The 26522-nt window shown below is 46.2% G+C and overlaps 1 protein-coding gene across 1 annotated transcript in view; it reads right to left on the reverse strand.

The window, feature by feature from the left end:
- LRFN2 (leucine rich repeat and fibronectin type III domain containing 2) overlaps positions 1-26522 on the reverse strand; it is a 710723-nt gene that overhangs the window by 179573 nt on the left and 504628 nt on the right. Inside the window, 2 exon segments of the mRNA XM_075339004.1 lie at positions 18055-19163; positions 19165-19449. Of these exon segments, the coding sequence (XP_075195119.1) occupies positions 18055-19163; positions 19165-19428 (1373 nt within the window). The 5' untranslated portion in view covers positions 19429-19449.

The following is a 26522-nucleotide window of genomic DNA, read 5'->3' on the forward strand; positions in this document are numbered from 1 at the left end:
GATGTTATGGCAGCAATGGTAGTACTGCTCCCCACAGGTGGAGCAATGCCCGGGGCACGGTTGGTGTTTGTGGAAGTCTATGGTGCTGCGTGACTAACACGGTGCAGGGCCGACCAGCAATGAAAGAAACAGGCACAAACAGTAGTCTCTTTACCTTTTCCTCTTTTACTCGGCAGAAACTTAGTCCAGGGAGACCGTCACAGATGGTAAAGATGATCCGGCCGGCCTGGAAGTGCCTGGGGTGATCTTTGGCCAGTTGAGTATGAGGCCTACTCCTTAATCTTTCTCTGCTGTGTTAGGACACTGCACTTTGGGTTTGCAATTGCCCTCTTGCTGCTGGGACTTGTTGTTCGTCCCCTTTTCTGTGTGGTAGACTGCGCAGGCCCTCTCTGGTGCTTCTCTGCTGGAGTCTACACCGGGCCCTTGGGATGCAGCTGTACCTTCAGATTGCTTCTGGGACAGGGGGCTTACAGCTCTCCTGCCCTCCGGATTCAGCTACCAGGGATGGATTTTATGCCCTGGCAACTACAGACTCCGATGTCCGAGTCCCTGCTGTGCCTCTCTGCTCCCCTTGCTTCACTGGGCCAAGCTATCCCAGCTCTAGGCCCCAGTTTACAAGGCAGCACTACTCTGCGTCTGCACTCTTTCACTCCTGTCTCCAGACTAACTACCACTTCCTCCTTCCAGCCAGACTTAAGGAATGCTCCCTGAAGTTCCAGGTTCAGAGCTCCCCCTGCTGGCCGGAGGGAGAACTGTGTTGAGTGTTAACTTACTGGCCAATAGATCTCCCAATTACCTCCAGGCTCAGCATTAACCCTTTTGGGAGGGCAATGCTGTTGTGGCGACCAGGTCCTGGGGCGCCACACTCCCCCTTAGTTAAATTCAGTACTCCCGGACTGTAGAAACAAACATGACATGTTAGAACATTTCATCCCATTATGGGAGGCGCAAATACTTTAACGTTACAACCTTAAACATTACTATAAGAGTCCAGTGTGGCTCCCTGCCGGGTGTCCATTACACTGCTCCATGGGGGACCCGCCGCGTTCAAACCCCCAACGTAGGCTCTGGGCGTGCGTCAGAGCATTGATGACCCCACTCTATGCACGCCGGACGGGTTTTTCTTCAGGGGTGTTGAGCACACTGGTGCTAACTATGAACAATTTAGGTGTTGGCCACCCATAGTCCAGTGGCCCAATTGTCCATTTTCGCAATCAAAGAAAAAGAAAACATTTTGTACACAACATGACAGACATTTTGCATAACTATTTACATTCTAATAAGTACTCTTTCCCTTATACAGTTGACTCCCTATACCTTAGAGGGGGTTGTCCCCGAGTGCTGCGCTGGGACCTACGTAGCTCTGGTGTTTGCCCCTGACTACGTGGTGCGTCTTCTATCTCAGCACTACAGGTGGGCCTAACCCCCATAGGTAAGCGTGATGGTTGCCTTTGTGATCTAAGAGTCGCCAAGGGTATGACAGGTTCACCACTGACAGGGGGTTGATCCTCCTGTTCCACTGCTGGCGTGTCATCTCGTGCTGGAGCGGACGATTCTTTAGGTGGATCCGGAACCTTTTCCGTTTCTGGCTCGACCAACTGCGGAAACGTCAAAACTGGTACCACTATGGCATTGTTTATTCGGGTCCAAGTTTTGGGGAACTTTCCAAGGATGGTTTGAATCATCTCCCCTTCTTTCTCTTGACTTTGGGGACTTCCTTGTACTCCTTCCATTTCTCTTTGGATTCTGCACCGTTCAGGGCACGCTTTCAGGCGGTCTCGGGAAATTGCTTGATAGGTCTTGCCTTCATCTTTGCTTATGAGGCATACCTTACTATTGTCAAAGTTGGAGGGGATAATGGTGTAAGGCTCGCTTTCCCACTGATCATCCAATTTATGCGCCTTCCGCTTCTTCTTGAGGACTTGTTCTCCAGGTGCTAAGGGAGTTGCTGGGGCTGTTTGATTGTAATGCTGTTCTTGTCTCGTTCTTGCTTGAGACAGGCTCCTCTCTACGCACTCCTGGACCTTACGGTACCGCTGCTGCCGTTCTGTATCCCAATCCTCTATTTCTTGAACCGCCTCAGGCGACACAGTCCCCATCTCAAAGTCTACAGGCAACTTGCCTGGTCTGGCTCGCATCAGGTAAGCGGGGCTGCAGTTGGTCGAATTCACTGGGATGTGGTTGTACAGGTCTACCAGATCTGGCAACTTTTCTGGCCATTGGTTCCTTTCCTCCAGCGGTAGGGTCTTCAGCATATCAATAACCACATGGTTCATTTTCTCGCACAGTCCATTGGTTTGGGGGTGGTACGGTGTGGTTCGGATTTTCTTACAACCGTACATGTTACAGAACTCTTGGAACACTTCAGCCTCGAATGCAGGACCCTGATCAGTCAGTACCCTTTCCGGATAGCCGTGAGGTCGGCAAAAGGATGCCTGGAACGCTCTAGCTGCTGTCCTGGCTGTCTGGTCCTTCACAGGCACTACTACCAGGAAACGAGAGTAATGGTCCACAATGGTGAGGGCGTACACATAGCCTGACCGGCTTGGTGTTAACTTCACGTGGTCCAGGGCCACCAACTCCAGGGGCTGCTTTGTGACAATTGGCTGCAAGGGAGACCTTTGGCTGGCATCGTCTTTCCGCCTCAGGTTACACGGGCCACAGTCTCGGCACCACTTCTCGATCATCTTTCTCATGTGCACCCAATAGAACCGATCACGGAGTAGGGCCTCCAACTTCTTCCACCCGAAGTGTCCTGCGTTATCATGATACGCTGCTAGGACCATTGGAGCATCTCTCTGCGGAACCACTATCTGCCAGACAAGTTCATTTGTTCGATAGTTGACATATCTCTTGCAGAGCTTGCCTTGGTAGGTGAACAGTCGTCCCCTCTCCTTCCACAGCTGCTGGGCTTCCTCTGGAGCGTCTGGGCCAAGATGGGTCTCAGCTTGCGCTAGCTTCTCTTTGACCAATCGCACGGCCGGGTCACCGTTCTGTGTTTCTTCCCAATTATGGTGGAGTAAGGGGTTGACCGAGACCCCGTGCTGGCTTGAGCGCTTCACTCCCACAGCATGCTCACACTGGGACACACCTTGGTGATGGAAAGCCGGTAACTCTATCTCTTCGAGTTCATCCATGTCTTCTCCAGACTCGGGCAAGTGAGGCATTCTGGACAGCGCATCAGCATTGTTATTCTTCTTGCCAGCCCGATACTTGATGGTAAAGTCAAAGTTAGACAGCCGGGCCATCCATCGCTGTTCCATCGCACCTAACTTGGCTGTTGCCAGGTGTGTCAACGGATTGTTGTCCGTGAAGATGGTGAACTTGGCCGATGCCAGATAGTGCTTGAAGCGTTCAGTCACTGCCCAAACAATAGCGAGGAACTCCAGCTTGAAGGAACTGTAGTTTTCTGGATTCCTTTCTGTGGGCCGAAGCTTCCTACTGGCGTACGCTATCACCCTCTCTCTGCCTCCCTGTACCTGGGACAGAACTGCTCCCAGTCCCACGTTGCTGGCGTCTGTATACAGTACAAACGGTTGGCTGTAGTCAGGGTAGGCCAGAATTTCTTCTCCCGTGAGAGCCCCTTTCAGCCGGACAAAGGATGTTTCCAGTTGGCTGCTCCATTCAAATGGAGGGCTCTGCTTCTTAGCCTGCTTTGGCTGGCCCACCAGGAGATCTTGAAGGGGCGCTGCTATCTTGGTGAAACCATCAATGAACCTTCGGTAGTAGCCCACCAGTCCAAGGAACTGCCGCACCTCCTTCACTGTGGTGGGTCTTGGCCAGTCCTTGATTACAGTGACTTTCTCCGGATCAGGTGCCACACCTTCTGCGCTGACCACATGACCCAGGTACTGTACCTTTGGCTTCAAGAGGTGACATTTGGACGGCTTGATCTTCAGGCCATATTTCGACAAGGATTCAAACACTTCTGCTAAGTGCTTCAGGTGGTCCTCATAAGTCTTGGAGTAGACTATTACGTCATCCAGGTACAACAGCACGGTTTCAAAGTTGTGGTGGCCCAAGCAGCACTCCATCAACCTTTGGAATGTCCCTGGGGCGTTGCAGAGCCCGAATGGCATACAATTGAACTCACAGAGGCCCATTGGTGTCGTGAATGCAGTCTTCTCCTTGTCCGCCTCTGCCACGGGAACCTGCCAATACCCACTGGTGAGATCCAAGGTGGAGAAATAGTTAGCTGACTTTAAGGCTGTTAGTGACTCCTCTATTCTGGGCAGTGGATAAGCATCTTTATGTGTAATGCGGTTAATTTGCCTGTAATCTACACACATTCTCATTGTACCATCTTTTTTCTTTACGAGCACTAGTGGAGCTGCCCAGGGGCTACAACTATCTCTGATAACCCCAGCCTCCTTCATTTCCCGTAACATTTCCTTGGCACACTGATACTGTGCGGGGGGTACAGGGCGGTATCTCTCTTTAATGGGATGATGATCACCCGTGGGGATTTGATGTTTAACCCCTTTCACCTGCCCAAAATCTAGGGGGTGTTTGCTGAAGACCCGCTCGTACTCCTGTACCACCCGGTAAACCCCATGCTTTTGGTGCGAGGGGGTGGAGTCGGTGCCTACATGTAATTTTTGGCACCAGTCTTCCGGCTGCCCCTTGGAGCCATTGTCTTCCGCCTGGTCGGACGGGATCAAGGGTTCCACTGCTTTAATGGTATTGTTACTGACAGTGTACAGTTTTGCTACAGTGGCGTACCGGGGCAATTTGGCCTCCTCCTCCCCACAATTCAGGACACGGACGGGCACTCTCCCCTTGCGGACGTCCGCTACCCCTCTGGCTATCAGGACTCCAGGCCTACTGTCTGAATACACTGGTTCTACCAAGGCATGGTAATCCTGACCCTTGAGGCCTATTGCTGCCCGACACCATATCAACATTTCACTTCTTGGGGGTATTACAATGGGGAGGGGGTCACTTACCCTCACACTGCCAATTTCTCCTCCGGCTAGCTCTACCTGCTGCCTCCTCATCAGGGCTCTGATCTCCCTCTGTAGGGCACGCTGCTGCCCGGAGCTGGCAGTTTCAGACGCCTGTTGCAACAAAATTATCACTTCGGCAATACAATTTTCTATCACATTTGTACCAAGGGTTAGCAGTGGGTCAGATTCTTTGCGATCTATATCTACAATTATCATCCCCTGACATGGCAATTCCACCCGCCCCACTTTAATGGTTACTTCTTTGTACCCAATTTGAGGTAAGGGCTGACCATTACTGGCCACAATCGTTAAATCATCATCTGGGCCATGGTCAATGTCTGAATCAGCCCAATATCTTTTGTACAGTTTGTGGGGGATGGTTGTTACCTGGGACCCCGTATCCAGGAGGGCATTCAAAGGGATCCCATCCAGCACAATGGGAAGGACCGGGCGTCCTCCCACATACTTGCTGCGGCTGGGGTTTGAGCCGGGCTTCCTCACACCTGGGGGTTGGCTCCTGGCCCCAGGCTCGGCCCGTTTAAAGGACAGCGTCGTGCAATGTGGCCCGCCTGGTTGCAGTGGCGGCAGATCGGTTGTCCTGTTGAATCATACCGGTCTGTGTCTCTGCCTCGGGTCGGCGGAATCCTCCTCTGTCGCATCCATGGGACGTCTTCTGGGCTGGAGGCCAACTCGATTTTTGCAGGCGAGGGGGTCATTTGTAGAGACTGCACGGTCTTGGCAAGGGCAGCCACAGTCTTGGTCAGCTCCTGGAACTGCTGTCTGAGCTCTGCAGCGGGATCCTTATCCAGGGACTGCGCCTCAGCCCCTGCAGTGGCTCGTGTTGCAGGCACCACCCCGGGGTACGTGATAGCAAGAGGCCGGAGGGGTACTGGGTCATTCGGTGTAGATTCTCTCAGTACCCTGATGGCCTGGTCCTTAAACTTGGCAAAGTCCAGAGCAGGGTTCTGCAGGACCAGGATACGCAGCTGGGTCCTGTGGGCATCTGACAGGAGCCCCTCTATGAACTGCTCAGTTAGGAGTTTGTCTTCTTCACGTACACTCTCTGGGTCCACCTGTTTAACTGCTTTCAGGGCCTCCTGCAAGTTTAAGGCATAGTCCCTTATGCTGTCCGTGGCCCGTTGCTTGCACCCAAAGAATCTCATCTTTATCTCTGCTGCGGTGCGGGTGTCAAAAGTACTCTTTAGCTTGGCCAGTATCTGGGCTGCTGTCCCTTTATCTGTATCAGGCCAGGACTTCGCTTCACGCTGGGCTGCGCCGGCTAGCTGTCCCATTACTATGCCCACCTTCTGGCTCTCAGTCAGAGGATACACCCGGAACAAGCTGTGCAGGCTTTCTCTGAAGTCACTCAAGGTATGGGACTCCCCGGAGTACTGCGGCAGCCATTCTGCTCCTGGTATGTACGGCATGGTGATCGGCATTACCGGCGCTACAGTGGGGGCTGGGGCGACGGCGACTGGGACTACTTCGGCCGGTGCTGCGGCGCCCTGGGCGATGGCAGCCACCTGCTCTCCCTCGGAGTCGGACATCTTCCTCCCCCTTAGTGAACCTTACCAGGCTCCGTTCACTTTTCAAATTTTCTTCCGGGTCGCGCGGGGTTAACAGCGCTCTGCTCTGATGGCGCGCTCCCTTCGCGCTCTTTGTCAGGCACGCCCCCCTTCTTCCTGCGCTCGGCGCGGCTAATGGCGGCGGCAATTTACAACCAGTACACAGTCTTTTACACAGTTCTTCAGGCGCACAGTACCCGGTGTGACCGGGCACGAAATCCTGTTCGTGACGCCAAAGTTGACTCGCCCACCCCAGGGCTATGGGACACCCGGTGCCGGACCGGACTAGTCCGGTGGTAGTCAGTGGTGGCTGGGCCCGGCTCCGTGGCCCTGGTGGGTGTCAGTTGAATATGTGGCTTGAATTAAAGTTTGTGTTCGTGACGCCACCTGTGGTATGCGGCTACTAAGCCGCCGCTGCTGTGTGAGGCCTCCGGGATGATATTATGGCAGCAATGGTAGTACTGCTCCCCACAGGTGGAGCAATGCCCGGGGCACGGTTGGTGTTTGTGGAAGTCTATGGTGCTGCGTGACTAACACGGTGCAGGGCCGACCAGCAATGAAAGAAACAGGCACAAACAGTAGTCTCTTTACCTTTTCCTCTTTTACTCGGCAGAAACTTAGTCCAGGGAGACCGTCACAGATGGTAAAGATGATCCGGCCGGCCTGGAAGTGCCTGGGGTGATCTTTGGCCAGTTGAGTATGAGGCCTACTCCTTAATCTTTCTCTGCTGTGTTAGGACACTGCACTTTGGGTTTGCAATTGCCCTCTTGCTGCTGGGACTTGTTGTTCGTCCCCTTTTCTGTGTGGTAGACTGCGCAGGCCCTCTCTGGTGCTTCTCTGCTGGAGTCTACACCGGGCCCTTGGGATGCAGCTGTACCTTCAGATTGCTTCTGGGACAGGGGGCTTACAGCTCTCCTGCCCTCCGGATTCAGCTACCAGGGATGGATTTTATGCCCTGGCAACTACAGACTCCGATGTCCGAGTCCCTGCTGTGCCTCTCTGCTCCCCTTGCTTCACTGGGCCAAGCTATCCCAGCTCTAGGCCCCAGTTTACAAGGCAGCACTACTCTGCGTCTGCACTCTTTCACTCCTGTCTCCAGACTAACTACCACTTCCTCCTTCCAGCCAGACTTAAGGAATGCTCCCTGAAGTTCCAGGTTCAGAGCTCCCCCTGCTGGCCGGAGGGAGAACTGTGTTGAGTGTTAACTTACTGGCCAATAGATCTCCCAATTACCTCCAGGCTCAGCATTAACCCTTTTGGGAGGGCAATGCTGTTGTGGCGACCAGGTCCTGGGGCGCCACACTGGTCTCTACCAATCTTGGCTTCAGGTAATCCGGTATTCCCTTGATCCCAGTGCTGGTGTGGTGACTTGGTAAACTTTACTTCCATGCACCCTTCTGTAGTTGGTGGGTCCCCATGGCCTGAAGCGTTCTAGGGTCCCCTCCTGTTGTCACAGTCCTGGCCTGTATGGCAGGCAGCTTGAACCTCTCTTGGGTCGGACCTCTGTCCCAGTTCCCGGGTTCCCTCTTTGCTGCTGTGCCCCGGACACTAACGTTGGTGAGGAACCTTGATGATTCCCTCACCGGGCAGATTTATTAGGTGAGCTTGAAACGTCTTCCTGAACTAGGGCTCTGCACCCTGCCGGTGCTCGGTCCCGTGAGTACTCACACCGTACTCTCCCTGGCGACCGTACTACTTTAGCCCAACAAGTCACTTCACACTTTCTGTCTGCATGTCGACTTCTGACTGACTGTCTGACTGACTGTATCACTGACTGTCTGAATGTCAAGATGTCCATCTCCTGTCAACTGCTCTGATCAGCCCCTCCCCCTCCCAGGTTTCTGACTGGCAGATTGGATAAGTCTCGACCAATAGGTGGCCATCCATCAGATCCGTCTCTAGCCTACTACCCAGTCTGGTTAAAAGGGCATGGATGTGTGTGTTTGAATGGTATTTACTGGCACTGGTCTTCCAGGACCCCGGGGTTAGCACTGCACCTATCACTGGGTGCAATACCCTGTGGCACCTGACACCTCAGGGGTGCCACATTAGTGCAAAGTTAGATGGACACCTCCTCTACCGCTGTACCCTGCACTCCTAACCAGTCCCTATACAGGTTCCTCACCTGTCTCTGAGCCGGAACCTAAAGCCCTGAGTGACCCTACAATTGTCCTGGCTAGTGAGTGTACAGGTAAGGGATGCTAGCCTCACCACTGTACTAAAAGAACACACAAGAGAAAGAAAGACACACAGGGGAAAACACACTAACAGACTGCATCAGTCAGCACTAAGACTGCAGCCTACACAGCAACTTGAAGAGAGGGCTCCACCAGCTCCTTCCACCTCTATGACCAGTATCCAAATAAGTGTAAATAAACGGCGCCCTCTACTAGGAGCAGAGGGTATATACAGGGACTGGGAGTGGTCCAAACCAGAAACGTCTGGGAAGGTAACGAGTATGCTTGCTGGCAGTGAATACAGACATTAACCCTCTCCTCCCCTAAGGAAAGGAAACTACATTTAACTACAGGAGTGACCATGGCAATGGCTTAATAAGAGACAGCCATGACACCCTGTTTCTGGTTGCCAGTTATTGGTTATACCTGACCCTGGTTCTGACCCTATACCTCTGCTGCCCTAATACTATAATTCATTCAGTTGCTGATTTCGGATTGTTTTGAGCTTTGCTTTCGCCGGTCAATTCCAAATTTGTTTCCTCTCTGGTTTTATCCTGACTTATACGATCCTTCTCTGCCAGCCTGCTCCACCGGCCAGCAGCAACTTTGTGGATCTAAGCCATAGAGCCCTGGATTTGTCTCCAGGGCTTAAAGCGTGAAGACCAGGATTCCTATGGGATCTAGTAAACAGAGTGTGATGCACAAAGCCGGTCTATGGAAAACCTATTATGGGCTGCCGGGCTACCACAAATAGGGCTACGGCTGTATAGCGGATTGTTAACACATAGTCTATGGATTTCAGTGGACCCATATTGTACATTTTAAGGAGGGCTATTTTTGCAAATGAGCCCCAGGAAAAGAGAACTATGAAAAGCTCCAATTCAAGTTGCATTACATAGAAATTCGAGAAGAGACTACGGTACCTTACTGTGACCCCCTGGGATGGGAAAGGGACTGCCGAATGAAGTTGTCCTAAAAATAACAACTATCCACAAAATAAGTGATAGATTTTTGATAATTCCGAGCACGGGGATTCCTTGTTTTCCATCTAAATTGAGCTCCATTACAGATATGTGACCACCACAATATTCACTGGAATAAATAGGAGCCGTGCCGCGCACGCTTAACCAATGAGAGCCCATAGACAGTGAGTAGAGTATTGTTTACGCATGTGTACAACTGTTCTGTTTATGGGGAGGACAGGAATCCTGTTCTTGGATTGGGTAGAAACCACAATGATCATACTATAGACCCGAATCCTATCTCATCTGCGCCCCTTTGCTTCTATTGGCCGCTTGCCGTTTGACGTCGCTGTGATGCCGCATGACCCGCCCCCTTAGGAAGGAGGCGGGTCGCCGGCCAGAGAAACGTCGCAGGGCAGGTAAGTGCAAAGTACCCCTACGTGTTGATGCACAGACCCTGAATACGGACTTCTCAAGGAACTCCGTGTTACTGTTCGGGTTCAGCCACCCGGATAATGATAAAAATAAAAAAAAACGGAAAAAGTAAGAAAATAAGGAATAAGAAGGACTGTTATACTTACCCACCTTCCCTGAACATGTAACACTACTTCCGGGTCTGATCATTAACCCTCATACATATTCACCGATTCCCCGCCCTCCATCAGTCCCAGCGTCTGTGATTGGTTGCAGTCAGACTGCACTACCACCCTGTGTGACAGCGTCTGTGATTGACTGAAGTCACACGCGCTGTCTGCATCCCTATAGTGGTATAAAAATAGCATAGGATCCCCCCATATTATGACACCAGCACAGATAAAGTCCACAGCTACAGGCTGCAGCTTCCAGCCCTGTGCTTATCTGCACCGTGTATCCAAATTAGTGGAACCGGATGAGGCTTTTTTTAAAAGAATATTTAAATAATTAATTAAAAAAAAAAAAAAAATCGGCACCTCTAAAAGGAAATGCTTCTTTTCAATTTCATAAACTGACAGCAGGGATTGATGTGAGTAAATATCTATATATGGCATTGGCATATAGATGCTCCAATTTGCAACATTTTTGCTTTTTTGCTTTCTGAGCGGCACAGTTGCTCTCTATGTTGTTACAATTTGTAATTTGAATTCTCAGTCTTGTTCTAACTGATTGAACTACGCATTCCTACCACTGGGTGTCACTGTAGAGGGATGCACTTTCTATCTCTAAATTAAATGGGTTGTCCAGGACTTTTTATTTAGTTATTTATTTATTTTACTATGGACCTAAGAACTTATAGGTAGGCACTATTAACCTTTCTATATCACTAACTAGCAGCCTGTTGTGCTCGGCGTCGGCAGTGATATCTCCCGGCATAGAGTGATCACAGACTACCCCTGCCAGTGATTCCGTGGCATCCGCTGATCTGACTTCAACAGAGCCATAGCTTCTCTTTCTGGCTACTTTGTAGACAGGGCGTGACTGTTGATGGCATGCTGGTTGACCGCCAACTCCCCGTTGCCCAATGGCTGTCAATCAGCATGAAGTCTTCAGTCACTCTTAGCTTACAGAGCAGCCAGGAAGAGAAAGAGCTGTTCTGTTGACGTGGAGCCGCTGAATCACAAGCAGGAGCGGTCGGTGACTGCTCTGAGCGGGTGCTGATTAGACCAGGCAGGGAGTTTGCAATCACTGGCCTGTTCATTTTTAGGCCCATAGTAAAAAAAAAAAAGAAAAAGTCGTTTTGGAGAACCCCTTTAAAGGAGCTGTGCAAGCTTGGAGTTCAAGTCTACAGTCACTCCATTAATCTTCTCAGTGTGCACAGTGTGTGCTGTCAAGATTCTCCAATGCCGGGATCAGCTGGTCATGTGATCATAATTATGCAATTTCCATACTTTCACCTAGACATGTCTGACCTCGCTCAACTCACTTGTATTAAGCAAAACCATGCACGACTAGTTGACATATTATTGCATTTATGCAAATCGGTGCCGACACAGGAGAATCCTGAAAGTGCGCACACTGTACTGAGGATTCACCAGTCTACAGTCACAAAAAAAATAGTCCTGAGAACCCCTTTAAAGGAGATGCGCAAGGTTGGGGCTCAAGTCTACAGTGACTTTGCGAATCCTCTCAGTGTGCACAGTGTGTGCTGTCAAGATTCTCCAGCGCCGGGAGCAGCCGGTCATGTGATCATAGTTATGCAATTTCCATACTTTCTCCTAGACATGTCTGACCTCACTCACTTAATTTGCATAGAGCAAAGCCATGAACGACTAGTTGGCATGTGATCGCAATTATGCAAATCGGTGGCAGCACAGGAGAATCCTGAAAGATTGCACACTCCACTGTGAGGATTCACCAGTCTGCATCACAAAAAAAACTAGTCCTGAGAACCCCTTTAAAGGAGATGTGCAAGGTTGGGGCTCAAGTCTACAGTCACTCTAAGAATCCTCTCAGCGCGCATAGTGTGTGCTGTCAAGATTCTCTGGTGGCGGGATCAGACGATCATGGGATCATAATTATGCGATTTCCATACTTCCACCTAGACATTTCTGACCTCATTTAACGCACTTATAGTGAGCAAAGTCAGGCACGACTAGTTGGCATGTGATTGAATTTATGCGAATCGGTGCCGACACAGGAGAATCCTGAAAGTGTGCACACTCCGCTGTGAGGAGTCACCAGTCTGCAATCACATAGACTGACTGCAAACTTTAACCCCAACCTTGGATAGCCCCTTTGAGGTTCTTACTAATCTGTGCTGCTCATTTCTGTAACAGCACACCGAGTGGCCAGGCACGGTATTGCAGGTAAAATGAGTAATAATTTTAATTGTGGAAATTCTAAATACTTGGAGACTATTTAGCACATGTTCATTTTTTTAACCTATATTTCTTTTTCTGGCCTTGGATTGACAATCTGTGTTTATACTGAATAGGACAAATAATATTTGTTTTCTTATTTCCAATGTCTATGGAAGTCTTTGTAGCTGAGAACAGAGATTTGACATATGCTAATGCTCAATATATTTGATTGAAACAGTTAATTTTAATTGACTTCCCCAGACGTTAAGAGAAAATGAAATTGTACTCGGCTCTCACTTTGAAAGAAAGGAAGGTTATATAATATTTACAGTCAGGGAATCTGTTGGTGATGAGTAAATTAGGATTTAAATTATGTATTAAATGGAATTTAAATTGGTGTGAAACGCGTCTGCCAATCTGATTATAATGGAGATTGGACTCCGGGACGAGGCTGCGGAGCGGACTCCGGAAAGATGTTATTTACACTCAGGGGGGAACTCGATACCCAAAATATTATAATTCTTATTATATTAAGTGGGAGAGTCCGTATTATGTGACTGAGATGTCACCAACCCCTTTATCTGCATTTGTGTTTCTACAAAGTAGGCGAAAATAAAAGGAAGAATTAAAGATGAAATTCCAAGCAAACACTTGGTTAATAAATGATCGCACCTTAAGGCGGCGTTACACTCTACGATTTATCTGACGATATGTCATTGGGTTCACGGATTCCATGAGGCACATCCGGCATCATTAGCGACGTCGTTGTGTGTGACACCTACGAGCGACTCCGAACGATCGCGAATAGGGTGAAAATCGTTGATCGTTGACATGTTGTTCAGTTTCAAAATATTGTTCGTCGTTTGGAACGCAGCGGACATATTGGTACGTTTGACACCCTGCCAATGACCAACAACATCCACATAACCGCCTTGGTCAAACAATATATCACTGAACGATGCAGCGTCGTTTGTGAGATGTGTACGTGTGACCGCTACAAAACGACCTATGAGCGATCTCGGCAAATCGCAACAACGATCTGGGCAAGTCACATCGAAAACGAGATCGCTGTTTGTAGAGCAGCCTTTAGTCAGTCTAATTGGTCCAACCTCTGCCGCCACGTTCATGAGGAGCAGCAGAAGTTGCCAAATTTCCACACCTGTGTAAAGTAGAGTTCTGCAGTGATTGGGTTCATGTACTGGTGTTGCCCAAGAGTGGTGTAGCTTAAAGCATCACTCCAGTGGGGGGAATTTTTCACAGCTGAAGTGGTGCTTTAAATTTAAGTCCCTGAATCCCTGTAATACACTCAACTTACAGTGGCTTCACCTTCTATCACCGCCACTCTGGTCGATATTGACAATTTATGACCTGTCGGCTGCTCCAGTGTTTCATGGAGTCCACCCGAGGACCCAACTCAATAGAAGTCTATGAGAGCCTCGTTCTGGCCTCATTCTGGCGTCATTTTGGCCTCATTTTTGCCTTGTTCTGACCTCATTTTGTCCTCATTCTGGCTTCAGTTTAACCTCGTTCTAGCCTCGTTCCAGCCTTATTATGGCCTCGTTTTCGCTTTGGTCTTGCCTCATTCTGTTCCTCATAGAGATGCATTGACCACTTGTGACGTAACTTGTGACTTCTGGACAGGCAGAAGTTACAGGCAAAAGATGGTGTCGTGAAACCGAAGTGTGTCAGTAAAAGGTGAAGATGCCGGAAGGTGAATATATGACAGGGGGCAGTGAACTTAAATTTAAAGCACCACCCCAGCCCTGAAAAAAACAAATGGGACTTTAACGTTTATGGGTCCGAAGAATGTAAAAAATATTTTTTTTCCATTCATTAATCAAATGTCAAAATGGGTTGTCCACTATCTTAACATTGATGGTCTATTCTTAGGCGGGCTTTGCACGCTGCGACATCGGTAACAATGTGTTACCGATGCTGCAGCGATAGTCCCGCCCCCGTCGCACGTGCAATATCTAGTGAAAGCTGCCGTAGTGATTATTATCGCTACGGCAGTTTCACACGCACATACCTGCCGTGCGACGTCCCTCTGGCCGGCGACCCGCCTCCTTCCTAAGGGGGCGGGTCATGCGGCGTCACAGCGACGTCACACGGCACGCGGCCAATTGAAGTGGAGGGGCGGAGATGAGCAGGATGTAAACATCCCGCCCACCTCCGTCCTTTTCATTGCAGCCGGCGGCAGGTAAGGTAAAGTTCCTCGCTCCTGCGGCTTCATACACAGCGATGTGTGCTGCTGCAGGAGCGAGGAACAACATCGCACCTGTCGCTGCACCGGCATTATGGAAATGTCGGAGGTTGCAGCGATGATACGATAACGACGCTTTTGCGCTCGTTCATCGTATCAAAAAGGTTTTACACGTTGCGATATCGACTGCGACGCCGGATGTGCGTCACTTTCGATTTGACCCCATCGACATCGCACGTGCAATGTCGCAACGTGCAAAGCCCGCCTTAGGGGTACTTTGCACGTTGCGACATCGCTACTGCGAAATCATTGGGGTCAAATCGAAAGTGACGCACATCCAGTGCCGGTAACGATGTCGTAACGTGTAAAGCCTAGATGCGCAAACAATCGCAAAAGCGTCGTAAATCGGCGATTTGTGTAGCGTCGGTCATTTCCATAATGTCGGTATGATGTTGTTCCTCGTTCCTGCGGCAGCATACATCGCTGTGTATGAAGCCGCAAGAGCGAGGAACATCTCCTTACCTGCCTCCACCGGCTATGTGGAAGGAAGCAGGTGGTCGGGATGTTTACGTCCCGCTCATCTCCGCCCCTCCGCTTCTATTGGCCGCCTGCCGTGTGACGTCGCTATGACGCCGCACGATCCGCCCCCTTAGGAAGGAGGCGGGTCGCCGGCCAGAGCAACGTCGCAGGGCAGGTAAGTGCGTGTGAAGCTGCCATAGCGATAATGTTCGCTACGGCAACTATCACAAGATATCGCATGTGCGACGGGGGCGGGGACTATCGCGCTCGGCATCGCAAAATCGGCTAGCGATTTCGCAGCATGCAAAGTACACCTTAGGATCGGTCATCAATGTCTGATTGGCCGGGATAAGACATTCTGGACCGCCGCCAATCAGCTGTTGTCGGTGTCAGAGCTGCCCCATCAGCTAATAGTGGCCGTGGTTGGGTACTGCACATCCAATTCAGATCTATAGGAGGCAGATTTGCAGCACCCAGCTGCAACGGGTCAGCTTCATAACTGAGCATTACAGGCCCCCTGCTGCTGACGACAGCAGCTGATTGGTGGGGAAGTGGAGTGTTGGATCCCAGCCGATCAGACATTGATGACCTATCCTAAGGATAGCCCGGCAGTGTTAAAGTAGTGAAAACCCCTCTAATATAGGAATCTTTTCTAGCCTAGTCATCCTTGCCAATCAGATAGTAAACATTTTTCAACTTTTTGAAAAGTTTTTAAAACTTTTAATGACTTTTTAAAATTGATCTAAAAACATCTGGATAAAGAAGGAAAACTGTCAGTACAGGTGCCAATGAGAAGAGATGATTAACGAACTTTGTTCACATGAAGCGCAAAAAGTAGCAAACTACATCAAATAACTAAATAAAAAGTTTAAAAAGAATAATAAGTGGCCCCACAATCCTGGATCTCACGTGATCCTTTCTCACGCATCTAATACACAAAGTAAATGTGAACATTGCAGAAAATAATCCCAATTTCTCTAAACTTAGTGAATCTCCCATTCGATCAGGTTTAATATTCCTAATTTGAATATTATTGATTCCCATGATACTAAATTTAGAGAAAAAGTAGTAAAACAATAACTCCAGACCTGGAAGAATCGGACATTATAGGCAAAAACAAGGAATTATGACTTTTACTTAATTTGTTTTTTAAATTCATAATTATGTTTTATTTTAATGTATCAAAGGAAGATACATTTGCATCCCTTTTGAGGATAATTTGGTAATTGTCTATCCCACTTTTTGCATAAAATTTCTGCCCTTTCATTGTCAGTGACGCCCCTTGTGGAGCAAATCAGAAGAAGTCTATAACCCACAAAAATGCAAGTCATGTAAAACAGTTTATGCAGTGAAAATTAATCCGAAATCCTCAAATGTTTAACTTAACAAAAGTTTACAATTTTGTCTTAAAAATATATATTCTTGTAATATTTACAATTTATATCATTTTAATGTATTTAAGATTTTTTTTTATCATTCCATTATTTGGAATAATTTGATAATGAATCAATTCACAAGCTGATTATTTAATAAGAGAAAGATTGGAGGTTTTTTAACCCAAAGAGAGGCATTAGAGTAGATAGGGAGCCACCAGTAAGAGATACACCTTGACATTGGCTGTTGGGCTCACACAACCAGTAAGAGACACGCCTTGACGTTGGCTGTTGGGCTCACATAAAACTGGCCTTTTTATATGCTGTATCCAATTTTCTTATATGTATTTTCTTAGCAGTAATGTATGTTCATATTCGTATATTCATTGTTAACATATCTTAGCACTACAGAGTACAACTGTTGAGAAATCCTGTAATGGCTTTTTCTTCTCTATGGCTTATTGAAATGTGTGGGCCTGTAATGCTTGCGGCCGGTATATGGGTAGCGAGTGGGTTAGTAAACCCACATGACCACAGGGGTGATCTGAGCATATCCTTTAGTGGGATGGGCTTAACTAAACGCTTACCGTGAGGTGGACGCTAGGTACCACTCTCAGGTCAGTGACCGGGACTGTATGGCAGCTGACCCCCAGGACTAGTTATGAACTCAAGTAAGGGTACAGATATCAGCCGGTACAGTCGAGATGACTGAGGCACACAGGCAGGTGGGTACAGTAGGGTAAATAGGTATGGGAAGGCAGGTACAGGTGACGGACACAAGGATAACAGGACAGGAGCTCAGGACTTGACAACTAACTAGCAGATTGAAGACTGACTAACTCAAGGTGCTGCACAGGCACCTCCCCTAATGGGAGGATGCCTTAAGGGCATTTCCTGGAAATAGTGCGCTGACCCTTTAAAAGGAGGACAAGTGCCAGCACACGTGTACTAGATGTGATCTCAGGGAGCCTGTGCAAATGCACAGGCTCCGAGAAGAGAAGACAGCAGCACACATGGACAACCGGGGAAGTGGGGGGGGGGGGGTAATTCAAGGTCCCTGCAGGACGCTGGTGCTACAGAGCCCAATCATTTATGTTGTGTTATCATTTATGTTGAGCTTGAGAAACATTTTACACTTTTTTTATTCTCTACCTATATGATTTGCTTAGAAAAACATGCTAAAAAAGATAAAATAATAATTTACTAATAAAACTAATCATCTATATAGCTCATCTAGCCACTACACTGTAAGGTCTGATAAATATAATATATTATGTTATATATATCATCTTATATTATATCACATTTTTTGCACAATCTTATTTTCAACCTCATAATAAAATTAGAATGTGGAAAAAATAATAAAAAAATTAATCCAGACATATTTAAATAAAAACAATAAAAAAACAACAAAAAAATCAATTCTTCTTACCTTTCAGTCTTCTTATGGAAATGCAATAAGTTTTTACATTAGAAATGGTAAATATTTTTTTCTGGTGAATGTTATTACCTTATTAATGGTTGTACTTTACCTGTAGATCAGAACTTCATCATCTGAGCAATTGTATTGAAGTTGGTACATTTTAACTTTGGGAGCAGACTTGCTCACTGACCACTTAACTAGCGCAGAAGTAGTTGTCACCTCTGACACTACCACCGCCCTCTCCGGTTGAGTCTTGACCTCCCCTCGGGTTGTTTTACTAGAGCTGGTGATATCGGACAGCCGTGATTTTGGCGGAGCAGCGCGGCCCGTGCCATTGCTGAGATGTGGCAACTGAACAATCGATAACTCCACCGCTGCCGTTAACTCTCCGGCAGCATTAGCCGCAATACAAGTGAAGGTCCCATAATCCTTGGATGTGGTTATTAAGATATCTAAAGTGCCGTTATCGTAGACCGTTGTCCTGGAGGAGTTTCCAATCAAGCGCCCATCCGGAGCGACCCAGTGGATTACCGGTGCTGGATCGCCAACTGCTTTACATTTTAGTGAAGCCGTTTGACCTTCCAAAACGAGCAACTTCTGGGTGTGTTGGGTAATTAATGGCGGTTCACAAACAAATTCCTCTTCTCGAACATACCAGAAGTACCTTCCTTTCAAAGCGGAAGGTGATGCACAAGTCTCCATATCATCTTCCCTCTCGAGCCTCCTCAACCACAGAAGTTCACAATTACAATGAAGCGGATTGCCACCGAAGCTTAGAGACAAAGGGGGCAGAAAAGGAGTCGCCGAGGTCATGAACGACTGAGACCTGGCAAAGATTGGATCTGGAGGTAGTTTTTGTAGCCTGTTAGAAGTCAAGTCAAGCCTGGCCAACTTATTGAGGTCCTGAAACGTTCCCTCCGTGATGTAATAAATCAGATTGTGGTCCAAACTGAGCTGATGCAAATTGATCATTCTCCGTATGGCGTCCCATGGAATTGTTTTAAGATTATTGTAAGAAAGGTCCAGGTCTTCCAGAGTCTGTAGAAGGTCTTCGAAGGCATCGTCTGCGACACTATTGAGCTGGTTATTATTCATGATCAAGTGTTGGAGATTGATGAGTCCTCGAAATATGTCATCTCCTAAATTGGTCAACCTGTTACTATCCAAATGCAAAGAGCGTAGGCTCTCGAGATCCACAAAGGAATACGGCTGGATGTAAACTGATGGTGTTTCTAGATAATGTCAGGTCCACCAGACCCGTCATGTTGGCAAAGTCTTGTCGGTTAATGCTTATGATAAAATTACCTCCGAGACGAAGTTCAACTGTCCTTCGATCAATGTCTACAGGTACAAAGAGTAGGCCTTTGGAAGGACACAACGTTCCCAGAGACTCCGACAGATTTTGACAGACACAGTATTTTGGACATGAGTTGACCACGACTGCCATTCCAAACACCAGAAGACTGCAGAGGATTTTTTCCATTGTAAGTCCAGAAAAAGACACCTGCAACGAGAGAAGACAAGACGGCTTTAATGTCGATATATTGTCTCTGCACAAATCTAAATAATTGTGAAAAATCCTAAAAATGTTTCATGATTTTTTTATACATTTTATGTAGTAATTATAATAAAATTGCATAATATGAATTCATCTTTGGTGTCAGATTAAGTTACACAAAGGTCAAAAATCCTCAGTCTTATAACCAGTTCTAAAGTTTTGAATTGAAAAGACTCAGAATACTCTTAAGACTCAGAAGACTCGGAAGACTCGGAAGACTCGGAAGACTCGGAAGACTCGGAAGACTCAGATGACTCAGATGACTCAAAAGACTCAAAAGACTCAAAAGACTCAAAAAACTGATGACTCTGATGACTCCAAAGACAAAAGACTCAGATGACTCAAAAGACTCAGATTACTTAGATGACTCAAAATACTCTGAAGACTCTGAAAACTGTTTCAATTGCTCAATATATTAAGATCTCTGCTTGCCATTAGTGAAAAGAAACAATCTGATATTTTATGGATCAAGTCTATGGCAGAAGCAATAGCGCCCATTTTTACACATGGAGGCCATAGGGCTTACATTGATGTGCATGGGCTCCGTGCCTTCCAATGCCCCCAATTTCCTGAAAACAAGCAGCTACCTTGAAAATTATGAGGAATTGATATAAAGGCCTAGAATGCACTAAAGGGAACCTGTCAGCATGTATTCTGAGAGCAGCAGAGGCTGACACCTTGATTCCAGTGATGTGTCACTTACTGGGCTTCTTGCTGCAGTTTTATCCGCAGAAAAGTATCAGAGGACTAGGGAACCTTTTGCTGGTAGTCCAACTACACCCCGACTGCTGATTGTCATCTTTCTGCCTATGCACAGTGTACACAGAAATCTGCCAATCAGTGACGTGGGTGGGGTTATACAGCGCTCAGAAATTATAAAACTGGTAGATCTGCAGAAGAAAAAACTGTGATTTTATCAAAACTGCTACAAGCAGCCCAGTCAAGTAAGGGACACGACGCTGGAATCAGGATCTCTGCCCCTATATCACACTGCTTTCAGATGGGGGAGCAAAAACTGTTCGCAGATTCCTGATAAAAGGTGTCCACCTCAATGATTTTAGTACATCTTTAATCTTGACATGCGTCGCTGTAAAAACTGTGATTCCGTCAAGGACTGTTGTAATTTATGTCAATTTTTGTGGAGTAAATTATGATGGATTTTTTGTCCGTTCTTGGCCTCTCAGATAAGCACTGTACACTTTTTCAACAGTTGGTGGAGCAGGCCAAAGTGGGTGGAAAAAAGCCAAAACATGTAAAATATTTGTGCACAAACGTTGCAACATTTCAAAACATAAGGCTGTGTTCACGCATTGCATTTTTGCTCCAGCAAAATCTGCTTTCACGGCAGTAAAAAAAAGATGCAACTTTGCTGCCTTTTTTTGATGCATTTTGGCAGTGTTTTTGCTGCATTTTTGCTGTGTTTTTGCTGCATTTTTAGCTGTGTTTTTGCTGCAATTTTAGCTGTGTTTTTGCTGCATTTTTAGCTGTGTTTTTGCTGCATTTTTAGCTGTGTTTTTGCTGCATTTTTAGCTGTGTTTTTGCTGCATTTTTAGCTGTGTTTTTGCTGCATTTTTGGCTGTGTTTTGCTGCATCTTTGGTGTTTTTTTGCTGTATCTTTGCTGCATTTTGGTTGTGTTTTTGGTATATTACTTGTCTACAGTACATGTTTAAATAAAATTAGTTTCAATCATCACAAAAGCAGCAAAAAAAGCTGCAAAAAAACTCAACTGCATTTTCTCATTGCCTTTAATGGTGGAAAAAAGTAGCAAAACGCTGAAAGAACTAACAAGCTGCTTCTTTCAAAAACGCAGCAGTTTCCATCTCAGTCAGGGTAAAAAAATTGTGTGCATGAGCTTTCTAAAAGCTTTCTAAGGCTATGTGCACACGTTGCATTTTGTACCCGCGTTTTTGGGCTCAAAACTGCATGAATTTGCTTCCCCAGCAAAGCCTGTGACATTTCATTTTTGTTGTCCGCACAGTGCAGTTTTATTTGACTGCGTTTTTGAGCTAAAAAACAAAATGGTCATGTCAATTCTTTTCTGCGTTTTTCTGTGTTTTTCCACCCATGCAATGCATTGGAAAAATGCAGCAAAACACAGTGATCAAAAACGCAGCAAAACGCACAAAAACGTGGTGTGTTTTTACTGCTGCGTTTTTGCAGCAGGTGCGTTTTTTTCCAGCCAAAAACGTCAGCGTGCGCACATAGCCTCAGATCTAGCATTTTCCGGCATTTCCTACTGGCAGAGTCTGGTACTGCAGCTCAGTCCTATACATATGGTGACACCACCGATTTGTGGCCTTTCACACTGGTTTTATGCTCCTGAAATGAGCGCAGTCAATTTTAATTACATAAAACAAGAGAATAAGTGATTCTTGCAACTGATTGACAATATTTATAAATTCTATAACTTTTATGCATCCAAAAAGGTCAAAGTGATTTCTCCTAACTTTTGTTTTTTGCTTTATGGCCGTCTCATCTTTATACCCGCAGAGCATATACCTGCACAGAACATACTGTATATACCCGCAGAGTATATACCTGCACATCAGATGTACCGTATATCCGGCCTTTCCGCTGAAGTTTCATCACATTTTTCTCTAATTTCCAGAAATTTTGGCTGTTTTTCTGCATTTTTAATAATATATATATACTAGCTGTACTACCCGGCTTCGCCCGGGTTAATAACTGTTGTTAACAAAATAGAATGTATTAACATTCCCGGGATAGAATGTATAAATAGAATGTATTAACACCCGGGATAGTAACTGTCTCTCTGTTTCTCTTCCATTCTCTGTCTGTCTCCCCTCTGTATATATATATCTCTGTCTCTCTCTCTATCTTTGTCTGTCTGTCTCTTTCCCTGTCTGCCTCTGTCTCTTTCTCCGTCTGTCTCAATCTCTTTCCCTGTCTGTCTGTCTATCTATCTATCTCTTTCCCTGTCTGTCTATCTATCTCTGTCACTTTCCCTGTCTGTCTCTTTCCCTGTCTGTCTCTTTCCCTCTCTTTCCCTGTCTGTCTCTTTCCCTCTCTTTCCCTGTCTGTCTCTTTCCCTCTCTTTCCCTGTCTGTCTCTTTCCCTCTCTTTCCCTGTCTGTCTCTCTCCCTCTTTCCCTCTGTTTCTTTCCCTGTGTCTGTCTCTTTGTCTGTCTCTTTACCTGTCTTTGTCTGTCTCTTACCCTGTCTGTCTCTTTCCCTTTCTTTCCCTGTCTGTCTGTTTCCCTGTGTCTTTCTCTGTCTCTTTGTCTGTGTTTGTCTCTTTCCCTGTCAGTCTGTCTCTTTGTCTGTGTCTGTCTCTTTGTGTCTGTCTCTTACCCTGTTTATGTCTGTCTCTTACCCTGTCTGTGTCTGCCTCTTTCCCTGTCTGTGACTGTCTTTTACCCTGTCTATGTATGTTTCTTACCCTGTCTGTGTCTGCCTCTTTCCCTGTCTGTGTCTGTCTCTTTCCCTGGCTGCATTATGACACGCCAACATTCCATATAAGGGCGTGGCTGCGCATTCTTCTGAAGTTCTGGCTGCACTGTGGCTCTCAGCTCCATTCACTTTAATGGAGGCAGGTTTTTTGGCGAATAACTGTAAAGCGCAGGGTTAAAATAAATTTCCCCTCAAAACATAGCCTATGACACTCTCGGGGTCTTAAGTGTGAGTGTGCAAAATTTTGTGGCTGTAGCTGCGACGGTGCAGATGTCAATCCCGTTCATACACACATACATACATACACACACACGCACACACATTCAGCTTTATATAATATATATATATATATATATATATATATATATACATATACAAAGCAAGAAGGCCTGCGGAGACACCATCACGTGTTTCTCAACGCTGGCAGGAAACTAGCCAGGTCTTTCACCGGGAAGGAACAACCACGGGAAGGGCAGTCTCCACCAAACATGGTATCCATCCACAGACAGACAGCCATTTTGGGGTATTTGCTCCTCATCAGTGTGGAGTAGGAATCTGGCTAGTGGGGGCAATGCCTAGTAAAAGACTATGTGAGCAAAGATGGTTGACCTTAGGGAGATCAACATCCAACACCGCGGAGACACCATCACGTGTTTCTCAACGCAGTGATTCTAGAGCAATGCCCCCTGGGAAATATTCAAAGCAAGAAGGCCTGCGGAGACACCATCACATGTTTCTCAACGCTGGCAGGAAACTAGCCAGGTCTTTCACCGGGAAGGAACAACCATGGGAAGGGCAGTCTCCAGTCAAGGAGACCACCTATGCCAAACATGGTATCCATCCACAGACAGAGGCTGTAGCTGCGACGGTGCAGATGCCAATCCCGTTCATACACACACACACACACACACATTCAGCTTTATATAATATATATATATATATATATATATATACAGTTAGGTCCAGAAATATTTGGACAGTGACACAAGTTTTGTTATTTTAGCTGTTTACAAAAACATGTTCAGAAATACAATTATATATATAATATGGGCTGAAAGTGCACACTCCCAGCTGCAATATGAGAGTTTTCACATCCAAATGGGAGAAAGGGTTTAGGAATCATAGCTCTGTAATGCATAGCCTCCTCTTTTTCAAGGGACCAAAAGTAATTGGACAAGGGACTCTAAGGGCTGCAATTAACTCTGAAGGCGTCTCCCTCATTAACCTGTAATCAATGAAGTAGTTAAAAGGTCTGGGGTTGATTACAGGTGTGTGGTTTTGCATTTGGAAGCTGTTGCTGTGACCAGACAACATGCGGTCTAAGGAACTCTCAATTGAGGTGAAGCAGAACATCCTGAGGCTGAAAAAAAAGAAAAAATCCATCAGAGAGATAGCAGACATGCTTGGAGTAGCAAAATCAACAGTCGGGTACATTCTGAATTGACTGGTGAGCTTGGGAACTTAAAAAGGCCTGGGCGTCCATGGATGACAACAGTGGTGGATGATCGCCGCATACTTTCTTTGGTGAAGAAGAACCCGTTCACAACATCAACTGAAGTCCAGAACACTCTCAGTGAAGTAGGTGTATCTGTCTCTAAGTCAACAGTAAAGAGAAGACTCCATGAAAGTAAATACAAAGGGTTCACATCTAGATGCAAACCATTCATCAATTCCAAAAATAGACAGGCCAGAGTTACATTTGCTGAAAAACACCTCATGAAGCCAGCTCAGTTCTGGAAAAGTATTCTATGGACAGATGAGACCAAGATCAACCTGTACCAGAATGATGGGAAGAAAAAAGTTTGGAGAAGAAAGGGAACGGCACATGATCCAAGGCACACCACATCCTCTGTAAAACATGGTGGAGGCAACGTGATGGCATGGGCATGCATGGCTTTCAATGGCACTGGGTCACTTGTGTTTATTGATGACATAACAGCAGACAAGAGTAGCCGGATGAATTCTGAAGTGTACCGGGATATACTTTCAGCCCAGATTCAGCCAAATGCCGCAAAGTTGATCAGACGACGCTTCATAGTACAGATGGACAATGACCCCAAGCATACAGCCAAAGCTACCCAGGAGTTCATGAGTGCAAAAAAGTGGAACATTCTGCAATGGCCAAGTCAATCACCAGATCTTAACCCAATTGCATTTCACTTGCTCAAATCCAGACTTAAGACGGAAAGACCCACAAACAAGCAAGACCTGAAGGCTGCGGCTGTAAAGGCCTGGCAAAGCATTAAGAAGGAGGAAACCCAGCGTTTGGTGATGTCCATGGGTTCCAGACTTAAGGCAGTGATTGCCTCCAAAGGATTCGCAACAAAATATTGAAAATAAAAATATTTTGTTTGGGTTTGGTTTATTTGTCCAATTACTTTTGACCTCCTAAAATGTGGAGTGTTTGTAAAGAAATGTGACAATTCCTACAATTTCTATCAGATATTTTTGTTCAAACCTTCAAATTAAACGTTACAATCTGCACTTGAATTCTGTTGTAGAGGTTTCATTTCAAATCCAATGTGGTGGCATGCAGAGCCCAACTCGCCAAAATTGTGTCACTGGCCAAAGATTTCTGGACCTAACTGTATATATACTCAGTATATAAAAATGTATATTTTTTTATTTCCCTATTTTTGTAAGGTGAGTTTCAAAATCTCATTGAGAAGCAAAGAAATGTAGGAAAAAGAAACTTCATGTCACTGCAAAAAAAGACACAAAAAAGCTGCACACAAAAGTATAAAAAGAAAGTATCAATTGTGTCTTCAGTAAACGGAGAGTGTTGTCAGCGGACTTGAGAAATGTAATAAAAGTGGAAGAAAAGAAACTTTCTCCCCAAGAAAAGTACAGAAGGGCAGCTGGAAACATTTACAGACTAATGAGATGTTTGGTGAGAGGAAGAATATTGGTGGAGAAAGTCCCCACAAACGGGAAAATCTAAAGGTTTTGTGCATTTGGAGAAAACAAAAACTTTGTACTTGGTTTCTTTGAAGCCTCAATCACTAGACGAAGAAATAAGTGTTTATTTGTCTAGAAGTTGCAATTTTGTTTTATTTATGTGCATTTTTTTTTATTTATATGCATGTATATTTGGCTACAAATAACATCTGCGTTTAGATTTTGTTACAAATATTGCACCTTTTGTTATTTTTTCATAGTCTTTGGTTCCCATTTCATTGCTGGCTGCAGAATGAGCTAACGGAGAATCCTTCAGTGAGCTGGTGAGCTGAAAGGAGACTGTTCAACGTTATTTTACTTACATAGAGCCATCGTATTCCACAGACATGATTATCACTGTCTGCATTGGGACTCACACCAAACCCCTTGGAGATGTTGTTCTTGGTGGGATTGGAACCACTGCACTTCAAAGCAACAGAGCTAATCACTGAGCCACCGCGCTCCCTATGAGAACAAGCTCACTGACTGCACCTTAGTTAACTCTTTCAGCTGCCAGCAATGTGCAGGGAAACAATGAGCCTGGAAAAAAAAGTGACACATTGTTATTGCTATATTTAACCCAAAATACATTAAATTCCTGCAGGTGTTCATGTTCCTGATGATTGAGCACAAATGTCTAGAGAACTTGCTTCCAATAGTAGATTTGAGTA

The sequence above is a fragment of the Anomaloglossus baeobatrachus genome, chromosome 3, assembly GCF_048569485.1.
Source record: "Anomaloglossus baeobatrachus isolate aAnoBae1 chromosome 3, aAnoBae1.hap1, whole genome shotgun sequence".
Lineage (NCBI taxonomy): Eukaryota > Metazoa > Chordata > Amphibia > Anura > Aromobatidae > Anomaloglossus > Anomaloglossus baeobatrachus.